Raw genomic sequence first — 17682 nt, forward strand, 5'->3', positions numbered from 1 at the left:
TTCCAATGGAATACATTTGATTCCATCTACGAATGATGTGATTGGTTACCTCACGGGAATGGCCTTGGGCACAGCGTTGATATTGTTGTGCTGATACTTAGAGCGATGGTCCATTGTACGAGTGAATGTATCTAGGCCACTGTCATGGTCTGCGTTGTGGGACTGGGAGGGCTTCGCTGGGCTTGCACTCTGACCCTATTCAAAACCAATGTAATCTATTATGAACTTACTTCACCCATACCAGATAGTAATAATGGGCAAATGAAGATTCAAGATGATTCATGAACTCGTTGTTGTGTTTACTTAGACCTCTAGGTGGCACTCTCTGATCACCAAAGCGCTGAAAGCCCACCAACTTGTAATTTCTTAAAACAGTCACTTTAAAGCAACATTGCCATCTAGAGAAGCCGAAGAATACATCAACAACTGGTTCATGAAGCTTCGTTTTCCCATCACTACCGGAGAGTACATACAATTTTTCCTGAACGAATACAGCTACGTGTAAAGGACATTATTTCTAAAAATACAAACTAGCAAGGGGTAAAGCAAAGGAGAAACATATACAGCCACATCCCCATTGAGTGGTAATTGAATCCGTACGGCAGTTTGATGGGTGAGCAGACATTCCACTGAAGTCACTTGAACTTTCTACACACTAGGCACACCTGTTGAAAGGCTGCTTACCTTTGAGGCCATATCTGGCTTGTCATTGGGCAGAAGGTTGTGGTTGAATTTGGGACTTTCGAATTTGCGCTCAAAAGGCCTGGCAGACGCTGTGTAGGGTTTGGGCAAATAGCGGTTGTAGCTTGATGCTGGTGCAGCCCCGCTGCTGGTGAAAGTTTTCAGAAGCTTTTCACTTGTGCCATTCACTGGAGACTTCTCAGGAAAACCTTTGTGAGGCAGCAAGTTGCTATGGACAGTGTCCTCTCTGGAAGGAGGCTTGGCTGAGGGACAGTTATTCGAGTTACTCTCATTACCCATTTAAAAATGTAAAAACGTGAGTGTGTTTTATATGAAACTGGCAGGATGTGTGTCATACCTTCAGTTAAGGGCTTGGGAAGTGTGGCTGGTGGCAAAGTTGGTGTCAACTGGGGCACTGGTTCATATCTTTTCTCTACTGTACTTGGTTTCTCCACTGATTCTGTTCTGTAAACATAGGAAGAAAACCATCAAATTAAAGAAAACTCAATGAACATTCAACTTGGATATAAAAATGGAGATTGAAAGTGAAATAGATATCTGAGTGATGTATTCCAAACCCTGCTATAAAATAGCTTCCATAAATGTGGTGTAAAAGTTAGACTGTAAAAAAACATTACCAAGAACAAAACGACATAAGAAAACCCAACAAAGAACAAGCAAGGGTTGGATTTTTTTTTTTTTGTGCGCATTATTTGTCACTAAAATTTGCGAAGTCCCAGCCTAATTTGTATAGACCCGTGACATTCCCTGGAAATGTGGTGTGATGGGTAAAAACGTTTGAACAAATGAGGTCAAAATCACAATGCTCCTTTGGAAATTACCTGGAGAAGTTGTGCGTTGTTTGTGCTTGAGGTTTGGCGGGGCCAGTTTGAAGTCTGTCAAAGTAAGAGAGCTGTTTCCTATAGTAGTCCTCATCCTCATCTGGGTCATAATGGTTGGCACGCACAATGTCATCAGCCGCTTTGGACTGAGGCTTCTGAGGCTCAGGGACTCTAGGTGGGTAAACAATGCAAAGAGTGCAAGGAATTCAATTAAAATGAGTCAAGTTGGGCATAATAATTAAACAAAGGTTTTTCAAGTATTACCCTGAAATCTCAGCGTGCCAAAGCGTGAAAAACAAAGCTTACCTGAAGCTTTTTTCTGAGTCCAGGTTGCTCAAAGAATTAGCTTTTGGGATGATTCCCCCTGCTTTCAAGGGCAAATCTGCAGCCTAAGTTAGCAACACAAAAGGTCACGTGTCACATATATGTATATTTGCTACAGTAGATGTTCCCAACGAATAGAAAGAAAGCCACAAAAAGTTCACCTTGTTTGCAGATGGATCCACCGTATCTCTGGCTCGGTCCACAGACACGGAACGTTTGTTTTCAAACATCTTGACTCTGGTTAGGACAGATTGTGGTTGCATGGCGGGGTCATCCTCGCGTATCTCTTTTCTGGCAGTGTCGAGCTTTGAAATGTCTGTGGTAGAAAATGAGTTGACCTCCGCTTTTGGAGGCGATGTGGGGCTGGTGTCAGAGTTTACAGGAGCTGCGTCATAGGGCTGAGGTTTGTAGCCTTTTGCGTGCTGTGTTGGTCCCTGGTTGTAGGAAGGCCGTTGGCCGCTGGGAGAGCGGACAGCCGGAGAGTGTTGAGCATCTTGGTTGTAGTGGAGGTCTGGAGAAAGGGGTGGGGGGTCATCGTAACGGGCGGACCCAGGAACCGCGGGTTTACCGTAGCGAGGCCGTCCGTCGAATCCCTGCTGAGACGGCGGCTCGTCGAAACGGAGCGGAGGGGTGTACTGAGACTCGGGGCCGTCGCTGTACGGCAGGCGTGGGTCGTAGCCTTGCGAGTCGGCAGTCGAATGTGTGTGAACGTAAGGGTTCCACTGTTGCTGGTCGTAGAGAGGCACACTGTTCTCAAAGGGCGGAGAGTCATAGTTTCTATACTTTGGTTCTACGTAACCACTTCCACTGTTGACATCAAACCGACTCGGTGGGTGGTCATAATCTCTGTATGCTTGCTGATCAGGGTGGTATCCCTGTTGAGGGTTATAATTCCCAGGTTTCAGTCCAGGACCGGGTCTCCCTGTGCTGTCTGGGCTATAGGGAGCCTTTTGATACATCTACAAATACACAACAAAGACTACGGTTAGCGGCATCACAGAATCCAACGACGTACTACACAATTCATTATAGTATGAAAGGATGCAGTAACTGAAAATATATTAAAAGTATTTTCTGAAATTAATGACAGAAAGAGGAAAAAAATTGGGGAAAGACCTGCAATAGAGAAACTGAGAGGGAGGGGTTACTTGTCAGATAATGTATTATAACAGAAATCACTGTCCTTTCAAATTAAACACTTACTGAAGGCAATTGAAATTATATAGCAAATGAAATATTGTAGTACATAACAATGGGATACATTTTTGGCCAAAACATTTCCAGATTGACACTGTACTGTATTTGAAGTTGTTACAGACCAATTTGGCTTGATATTGCAATTATTTGATATTATTTAGGAAAATGACACCCACTGTTTTACAATAAGATTTAACATAACTTGCACATAAAAAATGCACACATTTTAAAGCCTGGTATTTAAGAAGCAACTGTTAATTTTCCAGCCAAATCTGAAATCTCTCACCCAAGCTTTTAATAGAGGATTATTGCACTAAACACTAAAAATTGCAGATGCAGCGGTTGGAAAATCAACGGCTACTTTTACAAAATCAATGGCTCTGCTTTATCAGCATTAGGAAAATACAGCACAGAGATCTACTTCTAGTGGCCATGCAAAGAGGTTTAACAACAGTGAGTGCTGTGAGACATTCGCCACGTCATCTAACACTCATTGTTGCTTACACATGCACAAATATAAACGCACGCACGTTCACACACAAAATTCAAAGTCTTCTGGGCAGCACGGTGGTCAGCGGACATGCAAGGGGGCGGGTCACAAAGTAGAGACAGATAAGCGTGGCGACAGGAAGTAGCCAGGTAGACAGGCAGCAGCAGCAGCACAGGCGGTCAGTCGGGTCATATCGAGCTGAGCTGGACCCGGTCACGAAGCATCCAGAGGTCGGTCAGTGGGATACCTTTGCTTCTGAACTGGCCAGTCCAGACTGTCTTGGTTCTGATGTGACACTCTCAGGGGCTAGCTCAGGCGTGGGCCTCTTTAGTGAGCCAGCCTCTGGGTTGGGGCTTGGTAGCCTGTGGTGAGCTCCAGGAGCCTCGCCGGGGCTCGGGCCCCCTACAGTTTTTACGGCAGGGGTCACTGTCTCAGCCAGGGGCTCAGGGAGCTGGGGGTTGCTAGGGATGGCAGTGGCTTCTGCTTTCTGTGAAGTGGTTCAAAAATGTTTAATAACACGTGCTGACACTACTGTGCAGTGCAAACTAGTGTTAGTGTTGTCATGGCTTCTCTATAAGCTAGCTTGCTCCTAGCTTGTGCTTTACAGTTTACGCTGATTTAAACAGCCAATCACCTTGCCTCCACACTTAGTTGTAGCCATGGTTAGGAATTAGGACACATTTTCAATGTTCGAATACACTAAGTTTGGCTTTAATTCTATGGTAACAATACAGTAACGTATCCTTGTCCCTTTTTATACTTATTTAACAGATACTGTCATGACAAACGCTTTGATTTTGGGAATCTGTGATTAATACATTTCACAGGAACGATCGATTTACACAGTTTTGGTTTTTTTTTTCCCCAACATGCACACAATACTTTCTGGTATCAACACAGTCCCAACCACAAGTGTAACAAGAGTAGGAAGTGCACATAGGTGAGTACTGTTACAGACAATTGGACAAATATAGGCTTGTTTTCCTAGTGAGATCAGTAACAGTCATATACACGTGGGACAACTCTTGGTAATACAGAATACAAGAGGAAAAGTGCATATTAGGCTCTAAGGTTCTAAAATGTAACACACACACAAAGATTAGTCAACACGCACACACGAAAAGGTTAAATGACTAATGTGGTGGTAATAGATTTTGTGTAATATTTTTTTTTATAGTATGGTGATAAATACCTGACCTCCAAAGGTTTGACTTTCACACTGATATTGCATTGGAACAATAAAAGCACACAATAACTGTAAAAATAAACAGGAGCCTTCAATAGCGCCTCCAGAACACCCTTCGTACGCACACCACGTCCTCCAGACAACAGGGAAGACGCACAGCTCTCAGAAACGCTACCTGCTGCGGCGCCGGGGCCTTGAAACCAGCCGGGTCGATGCGGTTCAGGGGGTCCGACTGCAACGCGTGCTGATAGCCGGGGTAGCCAGGTGGTTCCTGGATGACGGGCGGGTCCTCGCGGACAGGCTCAGAGGAGCGGGTGATGGCAGGCCCCGTCGGAGGACCCACATCGTCATTCAGCGTTTCGTCTAGCTCCTGGTCGGTGTAGGCTCCGCCCTCCGTGTCCGTGTCCTCGTAGTCAGAGGTGTGGCGGCTGTCGGTGCTGTACATAGAATACTCACTGCCCGGTGCCGACAGGTAGGACAGACGGTCATCGTGGATATCCAGACCATCCTCTGCTGCCCCGTCAGCCTGTGACACAAAGTGGCAGCAAAGAGTTTTCAGCAAGGAGACGCGTTCAAAGTGGATGTCGCATTTTCTTTGAACAGTGCAGTTCAGTTCATCACAATATCATTTGAAACTGTCAATGCTGATTTTGTCTGTTTTGGAAAATAGACGCATCAGCTGTGTAAATGATACAGTGTGGCCCGCCAATTCATTGAACAAAAGAGAAATGGCACACTTGCTGGAAGCTCACATTACATGAATGCAAGTTTTGAATCTTCTCTCCGCCATTAAAAGACTAATTTTGTGTTATCACTGTATTTCCAATGTGGTGTGAAAATGACAATTCTTGATGAACCGTAGCGTGATGCACGGCCACCTCCTGAACTGTATTGCTTGTTGAAAACATGGCTTGTATGTGCTTTACCTTGCCCTCTGAAACCCACACCAGCTGGTTTTGCTGCTGCTGAATTATTTCCTTGAGTGCTCCAAACCATCCATCGTTCATGTTGTTCAAGTTTATAGTTGCTGAACACACAAAAAGCAGCAGAGGCAAAAAAAAAATTCATTTCATTTCAAATCTACAGATTCTTCAAAAGCCTGGGCAGGAAAAGCAAATCCTAGAGGAAGTGAAAAAGAGCAGCAAGTTGCTGCAAGACGTCACTACTGAGTGTCGTGATGCCAACACAGCAGCCCATGAAATGTACATAAATTTACTCTTGTAAAATGTTACAATTTCCCCTCCCTTTGAAGAAGACACATTATGAATATTTCCCCAGAGGAACTCACTCGTGAAAAGATGGTGATTGTTCTTCCTCAATTTTAGGGCTCGTTCATAGAGTTTCCTGGCACTCTTCCGAGACTCTGGGCAGAGTCTGGTTCTCATGTTCTTGACACCTTGCTTTGTGTCAGGGTTGAGAAAGACCACAATGGGATACCACTGCGCGTAGTTCAAGCGGTCCACTGCATTTGGAGTGATGTCCAGCACGGCATGCTTGTCCTTATCAAAACATCAAATCAATCATCATATTTTGCGACATATTTTTCTATTTTCTCTTGAAATTGAACTGGCACTCAAAGAGAGCTCTGAAAATTACAGTTCAGCCATTCACATCTAGTTAGTGTATTCCACTAGAGGGCAGCAGTGAAATGCTAATAATTAGAGCAATCAACTGTCATTGACTGGTTTTAGATCAGGACGCTCTCTCACCCGATCAATAATCTGTTTGATGGTGTGCAGGCGAATGATGCCAGAGCTTTTGTGGTCAGTTCCGGCATCCCTTGGTTCGCTTTCTGTAAAAGGCAAAGAGACACTGTAACCGCGTCACATCAACACAAAAGATAAACAGTCAAGGCAGGCAGTGCCCAAATTAGTCATCCTTGTGGCATGCGGTTGTCGACTCCCATAAAAAGAACTGTAAAATACAGAACAATCATCTCTGTACAGGAGAGGACAAGTGTTTATGAAAACAGATGTCAAGACAAAATAAGGATGGCAGCCAATTCATGCAACAGCTATTAGGTGTTTTGGATAGATGAATGAAAATGACAAATGGTTTGTAGTGACTTGTGTACGTGCAAATGCAAATAAGGTGAATGAAGATGCCAGTAGTGTGTTTGCTGCTATGAAATAAAGAAGCAGTGACAGAAACACTGCTATGAAATAAAGAAGCGAGGAGGGTCATTTGGCATTAATGACAATACATAGTTACTGTAAACTGCAGAAATGTGTTGTTTATGATCCATATAAATATAAGAAATTATGGTCTTCCTGGAAACACAAGGTACTAAAAGGGTGGTTTTCTCATGACGACACTAAGTATACGGACTCATAAAACACGGTACATAAAAGATATTTAATAAACTTTGGAGCTCTAATAGGGTCTTTGACTATCACTACACAACCACTTTACAAAAGAGAACTCAGATATTCCACAGATATTAAAAAAAAACACCTCTAATGGTGCATAAATAATGGTGAGATTCCTCTTTCTTAGCTCAAAACACAGTGAAGTTAGACGATTCTGATTTCAGTGTGTATTGTGTGACCTCAGAGATCATCAGACATCACAGCACCGTTTGAAGTGTCACAATAGCCGAACTGATACCCGGTGGAAATTAGGCAAAATGGATGTGCAATCTGTTTCAATGCATGTTGAACTGCTGTCAAATAACTTGTTTCCTTTTAGTGGTGAGATTGTGCCAAAAACAAAAGTAAATTGGTCTAATTCCAAATATTTTTAGCTCAACTCGATAAACATCATCAATTAGTAAATTGATGAGGGTGTGTATTATTTTGTGACAGCTAGTGTTGAATTAATAGAATGCTATGACCTAAATTCAAAGCGCATGCATTTTGAAGCACGCGCACTACGGCGCCACTGAAAAGAACATATGTCACCAGCCTACCACAATGTCTTCATTAGAGTGCAAGCAAAATGTCATCACAAATAATGTCTAGTATTCCCATAAGTGATGAACTAAGTGCATTGCATTTGTTACTTGCTGCAGTCACTGATTCAGAAAATGTTGGGATTCGCTGTGTTTGTCCCTTACGACGATCGGTAGCAGAAAAATGGCGGCAATGTCAGCGTCCTGTACGGTAAGGCTCGACCTATGTAATATAATTAGAGATTACTAGACCAACAATGATATAGATGTATGTTTATGTGGTAGAACATTTATTTCACTGAAATTGATAGTGGGTTTTTAAAACGACTGCACATTAATAAATTAGATTTGCATAATTAGATTTGCAATGTAACTGTGTGGTTGCAAAACTGATGAATCTTGCAATTCTTCTTTCACATGAGAATGCCACTCCATTCCCCCCCAAAATATTCTTGCAATTAGGTTACTGCAACTTCAGTAACAACATTACAAGTGCAAATCCATCCATCCATCCATCCATCTTGCCAATTTTGTGTCGTGCCACACTGTAGCTAAACCCTAAGAGGAACGGTAGAAAAATGATGCATGAGTGAAATATCTTTGTTTGGTTTGTAATGTTTGGTCATGGCGAATCATCGGCAGGTGGAGAGAGGCCCAGGAGACCTCTAAAGGGAATTTAGAACTATACCTCAGCTCATACAGTCTTCACGATTGTAAATTAAGGTAATATGAGCTATTAGTTAGTGTATTACTTTTTGTTAGTGGCACGTTTCCCATAGTCACACAATTATTGCTTTACCAAATTCCTAAACGAATTGATGGGGTCCTACAGATTTAAAAGCAAGCAATCCATTTACAAAATGCTTGCTGATTAATTATCGGCCATTCTTTAAATCACATAAAACAAAAGTAAGTTGATGCACTCAATGACATACTTTCTCCTCCTTGTTGTTGCTGTGTTTCTGAAAAGAAAATACAGTTACACAAAGATCACTAGAGTTACGAAGACACAAATCAAGAAATGGACTCATTTCTTATAGTGGTTTGAGTTAGGTATGGTTCTAGCTTTGCTCACTTGGACGTCAAAGCACACTAATTTTTATGACACATATAAAAAACATTACACGTTAAATAAAGGGGGTGACGATGCTTACTTATGTTGTTTTAAATGTTGAAAAAATGACAGCTACACGTGAGAAAAAAAAACAATGAACAAAAAATGTCACAACAACAGGACCTGGTGATGACCACAGGGTTATAACGAGGGAAAAATTATTCTGTAAGAATATGATTAACGTCGAGATAGTAATTGACAGGATAGGAATAATTATTGTTCTTGTTCAAAAGTCGGGTCTAACAAAAACAAGCCCATTACAAGTATATTTGGTGTAATGGTTCGGAGTGACTATCTTTCTCCTCCACCGATCTTAAAAATCAAAAAGCCATTTATCAGTAATTAGTTTGTAACCCTAATTAATTGACTTAAGTCAACTAGTAAATACAGCAGTGTTAAAAAAAGCTGGAGCCTTTAGTCAGAACATTGACCATGTGAGAACTCCGAAAACAAGGGCAATGACCCAAGACTGATTTCAACATCTGTTCCGTGCAAGCTGATTCACAGAAATCATATTTTAAGAATAAATCTCTTACACTGTACACTTTCAGAGGTGAAAAGGGGGACTGGTTGTTGATCACTTACTTGCTAATTCAAAGATATCAGGCTCCTCTCTGGCCAGCTTTTCCCTTGCAACGTCTGCGATTGGCCCAAAGATGACCACTGGCCTCAAGAATCCGGCTGGTTTTAAACAAGACCATGTCAATGTTAGTTGCAGTTCTGGGTATATGAGCATCAGTCTGACATTTTGTTAATACCTACTATGAACCCAGAATTTTGTAATACATTTAGGAATGAATTAAAAAAATAGTGACATTCATCTGGTTGAAACATCACAAGCAATTCTAATACCAAGGAATGTGAATATTAATATTCTTAACCTCTACTTACCTTCCCTAAGCACCACCCTCTCATAAGCAGGGAACTTAGTCTGAACTGGCTGTGCTGATAGGTCCTCCCTGCTCTTCCGCAAATTCCTCTTTGAGCTTCGCAAGCCACGGAATCGCCAGAAATCTGCTCTGTCACCCCCTGGTGTTTTGGGAAGGGTGTACTGTACACTGGACAGCTGCTCAGCCCTGAAGCAAAGAACAGTAGGCTTCGTTGTCATGCTCTGAAAATCAGAACTAGCTAAACTAGACTTTATTCTACATTTCAAGGTACTGTACATCTGAAAAACTACAATGACCAGTACATATACACATATACACACACACACTTTTTTTTTTTTTTTTTTTTTTTTTGGAGCAATGGTCTCCAACCTTTTTTCATACATTTGGTGAATCGCCAACTATTCAGCGAGTGTGTGTATGTGTGTGTGGGGGGGTAATGTTACAACAAAGACCGCAAGTCCAATTCTTTCCTCCTTTAATATTGAACGACTTTTTAGCCTTGCGGTTTAGCTTATGACTCTCACAAGTAACTTATATTTGTTGACTAATCGGTTTTGCAGGCATCAATGACTCTTTGGCGAGCCGCTCGTCATCTGTAGGAACCACCTGTCACCGAAAATCCATATTTCAAGCGGGTCTTCTGGTATTCTCAGCGATCTGCAACCTTTTATTTCTTGGATATAAGCTCGTGCTGACTCCGCACTGGGCCATTTCCGAATTGCAAACAAACATTTCATATACATCTGTTCATTTTGCTTTTTTTTAGCTTGTGGATTCAATATTGGCGTCACACGACAGAGACAACTAAGTCAATCGTCAAGAGTGACTCGGACACGGATGCAACGGAGAGAATCCTGCCACGTTTCAAAATAAAAGATTTTTCAGCCTCGGCTAACCAAAGAAAATATTGGACATGGGCAAACCTTTTTTTTCTTTCTTTCATTTGGTTGGGAATCTACTGGTTTAGAGCGCAGACATCCAACAAATCAATTATGTTATGTTCATGTTTCACTAAGTTTATGTCAATATCTGCAGGCATGATTAACCAAGTTTTGAATACATAAAAACAACCTACATACTTACAAAACAAGTGCAAAGACTGCAAGTGTATTATCCTAAGGTGTGATCTGAGACTTACCTGTTCTTGTTAGGTATGATGCCCCTCTCTACCTCCTGATGGTTCTTGCCAATGCGAATAGCAAGCCAGGAGCCTAATTTGCCATTGTAGAGGGTGTCAACCACTCGGAACACCTCGCCCTTGTTAAAGCTCAAGCCATATGGGGACTCTTTTTCATATTCAAAATGGGTGCGAATGTAGAAGGAGTCGCCCACGTCTGACTCCACTATTCTCCGATACACTGGTGATAATGTAAAAGATAAAACAAAATGACATTGTGAAATTATTTTCGTATGCTGGAACAGATGGCTTATGTGTTTCAAGTACTAATAACTCACCATCTTTCTTCTTCTGAGCAAGGATTGTAACTTCCTCTCCCTTTGGGAGATCAAGCAGAAACAGCACTGCCTCTTCTCTAATTATATTGGCGAAGTCTACATTGTTCACCTACAGGTACAAAAACAAAGTAGTTGTCGAGTATCGTAATCATTCTTAAGAACTAAAATAGTTCATTTTCTTATTGTCTTCTTAATTGGACATTTCATTGATGTTTTTTTTTGTTCCCCTAGTGTGGATGATGAAAAATCTAGAGAAAAACAGTTTTTAAAAATGATCATATTTTAAAAGTCTACCTATTTAAATACTAAATGTTTTGACTGTTTTGCATCATGGGGAAATAACACTAAATTGGAAACCTGTTTGTCATCAGAAGCTATCAAATCCTCCCCTACGACTAAGCTGCCTCCCCCTCACGTCCCGCTGCCCTCCCAAACACAATAAGTGATGTTTATTGACTCTGCTTGAGGGCCAGCAAAGGAAGCAGAAACACATGGGCTGAATCAGTGAACTTCTGAACGACACCTTTATCCTTCCCAGAAACAGGACGACTTGATATCTTTATCTCCGGTAAAACACCAAGAACAAAAAGCAACAATTTGAAGATGAAGAACAATGTCCTGGAAGTCTTTACGTGTTTGTGCAGCACAATGGGAAGAACATGCGCAAACACAGAAAGTGATCTGTGCAGGTGGCGGGGAACAAAAGACCTTGCATATTCCAGCTAATATAAGCTTTCATAAACAATTATATAAGCTTTCACAAACAATTATATGAGCTTCAATAATAGTCCAAAATGTCCTATATGGCAGCATAAGAGGTATGTCATTATTTTGATAATTAATGGGATTAATCCTTTTTCAGGTAATCATTCATTTAATTCTTAATACACACTGACTGATTAAATGCTGGAAAAGGAGACCGGTTTATCCCTTTAGTACGATGCATTTGCCTGACAGACACTTTCCCTAATACACCATTATCGGAAGACTATTTTGAGAATGTTCTAATGGATTTATGATTTCTTATGTTTCCTAGATGTTTTCTTTGCTTTGACAAGCCACTGAATTATTTCATGCTTTTCAGCAGTCCGAAATTTGTATGAAAAATGTTGACTTCAATTCTCCAAGCATAATCATTTGGAACTTATTGCAGGTTGTACAAACAGTGCATTTGAGAAGTGAACTCAATGGCGTCATCCAGTCAACTGGTGCTCAGTCAAACAGAATAACTGCTCAAGAGGTCAGAGCGCAAGAAACACTCCTATTGTTTGTTCATATTGGACACAAGGGGAGCCTAACACAAGGCACAGCGAGGCAATGACTCACAAACTGACAGATCAAGTGCATTGTACTCTTTTCCCAGTACCATTGTAGTGATGGAGTCCAGTGGATTCATTAAAGTTTGTGTAGGCTGCTACCACTTGCTAACCACCAGCTGTTACTCCCACTATGATACAATTTTCAAAAGGAATTTGACTCATGATACTTTCCAGAGACCTTAAATGTGGACCATAGACAACGATTCAGCCTCATGAATGAATGAATCATGCTTCTATGTGAGACAGTCCTGCTCAGCACAGATGGCTGGAGGATTTTCTTTTTTCTGGAACACTTCTGACTTGTTGTTCAGTCCAGGATAGTGTTAAGAATGTTGTTATAAAGACACATTAGCCTTGAAAACCACACCACTACTTTCTGCTCTAAATGTTTCGATACAAATGCAAGAGTCAAACGTAATTCATTCAAGTGACTGCAACCTGAAACCATGTTAAAATAGTAATATCAACTTAGTTCAATGATTTTTGCCCTAAGTAAATGTGAATGTTAGCATGTGTGCATGTGCGTGATAAGAGATTGTTGAAGCGCTTAGTACCCTGAGAATCTGGTCCCCTTCTTCTAGTCCTTCCTTAGCTGCAGGACTGTCCTCCAAAACTCCGGCAACAAAAATTCCAACATCGTTTCCTCCAGCCAGCCGAAGTCCGACACTCTCACCCTTTTTGAACTTGACCAGCTTCATACTTGGCCTAAAACAGAAAATTGGTGGTCAAATGGCACTTGGCAAAAAATGTGCATATATTAGAAAAGAGAATATGCAGGCTTAAATTTGCTGATAGAATTATCATTACTCATCCATTAGGCTGGTTACCCGTTTGATAATTTACCGTGGTTTAAAAAAAAAAAAATTTTTTTCAATAACCGCTAAACCTGTGTTACCGGTAGTGAGTTTTTTTTTGTTTTTTTTAACGGGACTCCATAGGATTACTGTATACCCCAGTAATCCCACCCCTAAAAAAAAAAAAAAAAAAAATTGTTTTTCCATTAGTATTTTCCCATCATAATGCTATATTTTTTCACATTTATTTATTTATAACCTCAGAGGATGGTTGCTGCTTCCAGGCTTGATTGAGCAAAGAGGATATTGACCTGAGGATACTGTCATCATGAGCGGCGCTGGGCACAGGTGCATCAGAGGGGCTGACTGGCAGGTCCACATCAGGCTGGCCAGGCTGTGCATACACAGGCTTTGGTTCTGCCAAAATATAAACAAGAGTAACCTTGGTTAACAGCCTTCATTGTAAACCAGTGCTTCTCCATTATTTTCTGTTATGCCACCCCGGGAACAAGAAAAAATGTCATGCCTCTCCAACTCTCATTGACTATAAATAGTATCATTTGTCTGTAAAATTGTAATAAGTACACTTCTGCGTAAATTGTATCCTAGTAATTAACATGTTCCCTTGCTGGCAGGTTTCATGTCCTCCCGCCCCCTCCCCTTCTTTGCCAATGACAATACAGGCTTGAAGATAAAAGCGGGAAAAAAAAAACTATGTACCAGGCAGCGGAGGTAACTGACTGTCATCTCTGGAGCTGGTTTGGTCACTGGCCTGAGATAAGACACCATCATCAGCGCTTTTGTTGACTGGCATGGACATAACAACTGGCGGTTTAGATCGCTCCTCATCTCGACTTCGATGGCTGAAAGAAACAAAGGTCCCCATTACATGACTGAAATGTCAACACCAGAATAACAATTGGAAGTTTCTTGACGATTCCTTAAAGTGTTGAATTTGGTAAATATATATAGTACAAGAAATATAATTCAATCGCAATAGCAGAATCAGCAAGACAGAATCTGTTCTTTTAACATAAATGTGGTTAAAAGTGAATGATTACTGGTAGAATGAAAATGTATTTTCTGGGTACAAAGCATCAGAAAAAAAAAAACCTCCCCCATTACAAACAAGTCAACTTCATTCAATTTTCTATTCATCGTGGAAAGAACAAACAAGGTTGGACTGTATGTCCGTCTGTCTGTGTATGTATTAGAAGAGAGAGGTGGGCGGCGCTGGAGGGGGTTGGCCTACAGAGAATGAGGCCTACAGAGAATGGGCTGTGCTACTTAAAACAATAGTTAAATTCCAATCTCATCACATGACTGCATGCTGGAACACAGCACTTGAACTGTACTAAAAGCCTAAAAGAACTTTGAAAAGGCAGACTAAACCATGAGCTACAACTAAACCACTTTTTTTATCTCATGACACAATTATACATTATGACAATGACTACGTTATTGTTTTATATTTTCGTGTGTCTTTTACACGCGAGAATGCCACTCTTAAGTTATTTAAGACAACCTTTCCTTTCCTCTGACCTCAACAAATTTTACACTGACTTGTGCATATTTGTGTGACATCAGACTCAAGCTCAACCACAACAAAAGTGTACGTTATTACAACAACACAATTTCTTTTGGAGAAAAAGCGTACAAATGTATCCACTGCATGTAATGCTTGAATGATTGAAAAACATTGGCAAAAGATGGAGTACTGTGTCTTGAATTATTTCACATGATCAGTATAATCCAACACATTTATTGAAGGAAAGCTTAACACCAAACAGCATCTTTTTAAGAACACTTCATTAAAATAAGAAAATAATAGATAGAAATAATACATTTGTACTGTTAGCAGAATTCAAGAAGATTGAACGGGAAAAAAAATGCTCATTACGGTACTCACACATATGTCTGGGTAAACTGCACCATGACACTTAAGTGGATCTGGAATGAAAGTCCCTGAGAAACACGATTGCTCCTACTCCCAAAATAAACCCATGGCCAATAGGAGATACTCTGTGTGGAGGGGAGTTTTAAATGATTTGGCCCATTCAATAACACTGAAGATGTTTTGTCCAAAGAAAGAGAATGCATCTAAGCCCTGCAGCCAATCAGGTTAAGCAAACCATCTGTTCTCCGGCAAAGCACTGTGGGAAGTATGTCAAATTCCTTTTATCCGACTGTAACGGAGAGATAATAAAACATTCTCTTACATCACAATTTAGTGACAAGCATATTGTTATTCCCCCTTTTCCACCATTCAGCCATAACTGCAGCATGAAAACTGGAATCAAACGACGGCTTACTTCTAGAGTTAAGAATTCCATGGTATGTTATGTAATGTTTTCTTGCTATTTCTCTTCCTTCTAAGTTAGACCAGTCAAAAAAAATGAAACGAAATTTGTTTTACAAATACAGAGACCATGAATATTACAAAACTCATCGCCCCAAAAATTGTAATGAGAGGCGTAACTCCCCCAAAAAGTCAAACTCTACTTGCAGATTTTGTCTATTACAAGCAATTTTTAGGACATAATTCCCTCTATAAACATGGGACGACTGTCAATAAAACATAGATTTATATGAAAATAAATGAAGGTTACATAAACAATGTCATTAAAAAAAACGATGCATATGATAAACGAGGTACCACTGTCAATAAAATATAAATTCATATGAAAATAAAGGTTACATAAACAATGTAATTAAAAAAGTATGCCTGTATCGGCTGTACATATTGTCATGGATTAGTATCACGCAAGTATAGCACCAAAGGAAAATCCAACCAAGCGCCAGTCAGCCACCATTCTGCCCGCAAGTTCAACAATTTGACTCGATACAATGAACTGTCAAACGACACTCAGCTGGTCCATGTCGGTTATCGACCTCTTGCTCTCTCGCACTCTTTTCTCATGCAGTGAGGCAAGGTGACTACGACAGAATGTATTTGCAGTTTAGAAGCACATATCACCGATGAAAAGTTTCTAGCATGTTGATAAATCACTGCTTTTAGGACATTTAAAAAGGATCTATGTCCTTTTCAATTTTCAACTACGATTTACTCAGCATTGGACTGCAGTTCAGGCAACAAGGTGGACTCCCTTGATAAAATACTAGACATAATAGCCATGTTTTTTTATTCTAAATGCAACAGGCCTCTTTGTCCCACATAAGATACCACCCCCCCCCCCCCAAAAAAGAAAAGAAAAAACTTCCTGCAAGCTTAGTATTGGATTCAAGTCATAATGATTTTGACTATTTTCACACTAACTAATGAAAAATACTCTACTGTCAACTGTGACTATAAACTGGCAACTGACTAACATGTCTTGTTTAAGCCAGGTGGTGCATGGCTGCTTAACAAAAGTGGCAAGCCAGTTTCACTCCCCAGTTTTGTTTTCCCATCTTCCCGAAGCCTCCAAGAGCTGTGCCAACAAGTCTGTTGTTTTTCACTACAAGTTTTAAATGCTTGGCACCAAACAATCTGATTTAAAGGTAATGATCTGATACGTAATAAAATCTCTTGGCAAGCGCATCGTATCTTCTAGAGTATTTATCTTGTAAGCTCACCCGTCCAACCAATAGTTTACATTGCATTAGTAAAGGTTATGAAAACTGTCTTGGCAAGATTAATGAGTTGAATAGAAGATGTTTATACATGTTTGCACTGACAATGTTTCAAAGTGTTTGTTGAAATGGTTTTGCGGTTTAGTCAATCCCTTTCAAACACAGTAGCCTAGTAAACAAGAAGATGGGTCAATATTTCTTCCCTCGCTAGACATTAGTCTGGGGGAGGCATATAAAAACACATTGATGACTCCTGGGGGAGTTTGATGGTTTATGCATGCATCTAGTGATTTTTGCATTAGTGGTGGGTAGTCGGCACCTAACACGTGGGAGCAACGATGATTTATTTATATGTGTAGCAACGGGATTGTGAATGTATCACAGAGCGTGGGTGTGACAGATCGGTTTAAATCAATAGTTGGCCTATGATTACTCCCGTACCTGCCATTGGTGATCTGCCGAGGTGAGAGTCCGAGATGCTCCGATGGCTCATTCTTGTCAGGTGAGCGTGAGCGTCCCCGGCCACGGGATCGATTGGAATGGTCTGATGTCATTGAATGTATTTCTGAAATGTCTGTGACAGTCAAAACAGTTTTTTTTTTTTTTTATTGTAGTCAAGTGTTGAGGAAGTCCAACAGCAAGACATACACCTTTTATATAAAATAGTAAGTCTTTTGCAAATAAAAAAAAACACAGATACATCTAATTAGTCCCATGTTGCATCCTTAAAGCCTGTTATCTCACCATCTCTATCGGAGTTATTGGCTGACGGAATGCTGTCATCTAGGTCAGGAATGTTCAAGAGCGTGGCTCTGTCATCTCTCTGAACAACCATTTTTAGCTTGCCCTTTGAGCGCTCAATCAGCTTCTTGGCATCTATCAGTGATAGGTTTTCAGTAACTGTCCCATTGATCTGGTGAGGGGAAA

At 40.7% G+C, this 17682-nt stretch overlaps 1 protein-coding gene across 9 annotated transcripts in view; it reads right to left on the reverse strand.

Moving 5' to 3' along the window:
• Positions 1-17682, reverse strand: part of tjp1a (tight junction protein 1a) — a 42387-nt gene that overhangs the window by 4500 nt on the left and 20205 nt on the right. For 4 of the 9 annotated variants that reach the window (XM_085906733.1, XM_085906728.1, XM_085906729.1 and 1 more), the window contains exons 7-27: positions 17500-17668; positions 17197-17329; positions 13903-14045; positions 13494-13599; positions 12943-13093; positions 11070-11178; positions 10753-10972; positions 9616-9800; positions 9310-9405; positions 8546-8572; positions 6430-6512; positions 6009-6219; positions 5647-5747; positions 4896-5246; positions 3782-4021; positions 2009-2806; positions 1830-1912; positions 1524-1694; positions 1040-1146; positions 685-944; positions 50-195 (exon numbers count right to left, since the gene is read on the reverse strand). In XM_085906733.1, the coding sequence (XP_085762859.1) occupies positions 50-195; positions 685-944; positions 1040-1146; positions 1524-1694; positions 1830-1912; positions 2009-2806; positions 3782-4021; positions 4896-5246; positions 5647-5747; positions 6009-6219; positions 6430-6512; positions 8546-8572; positions 9310-9405; positions 9616-9800; positions 10753-10972; positions 11070-11178; positions 12943-13093; positions 13494-13599; positions 13903-14045; positions 17197-17329; positions 17500-17668 (3890 nt within the window). The remainder of the gene's footprint in view (positions 1-49; positions 196-684; positions 945-1039; positions 1147-1523; positions 1695-1829; positions 1913-2008; positions 2807-3781; positions 4022-4895; positions 5247-5646; positions 5748-6008; positions 6220-6429; positions 6513-8545; positions 8573-9309; positions 9406-9615; positions 9801-10752; positions 10973-11069; positions 11179-12942; positions 13094-13493; positions 13600-13902; positions 14046-17196; positions 17330-17499; positions 17669-17682) is intronic. The other 5 variants (XM_085906730.1, XM_085906737.1, XM_085906735.1 and 2 more) reach the window with 2 other exon arrangements.

This window comes from Syngnathus leptorhynchus, chromosome 3 (assembly GCF_054491065.1).
Source record: "Syngnathus leptorhynchus isolate UIUO chromosome 3, UIUO_Slep, whole genome shotgun sequence".
NCBI classification, from domain to species: domain Eukaryota; kingdom Metazoa; phylum Chordata; class Actinopteri; order Syngnathiformes; family Syngnathidae; genus Syngnathus; species Syngnathus leptorhynchus.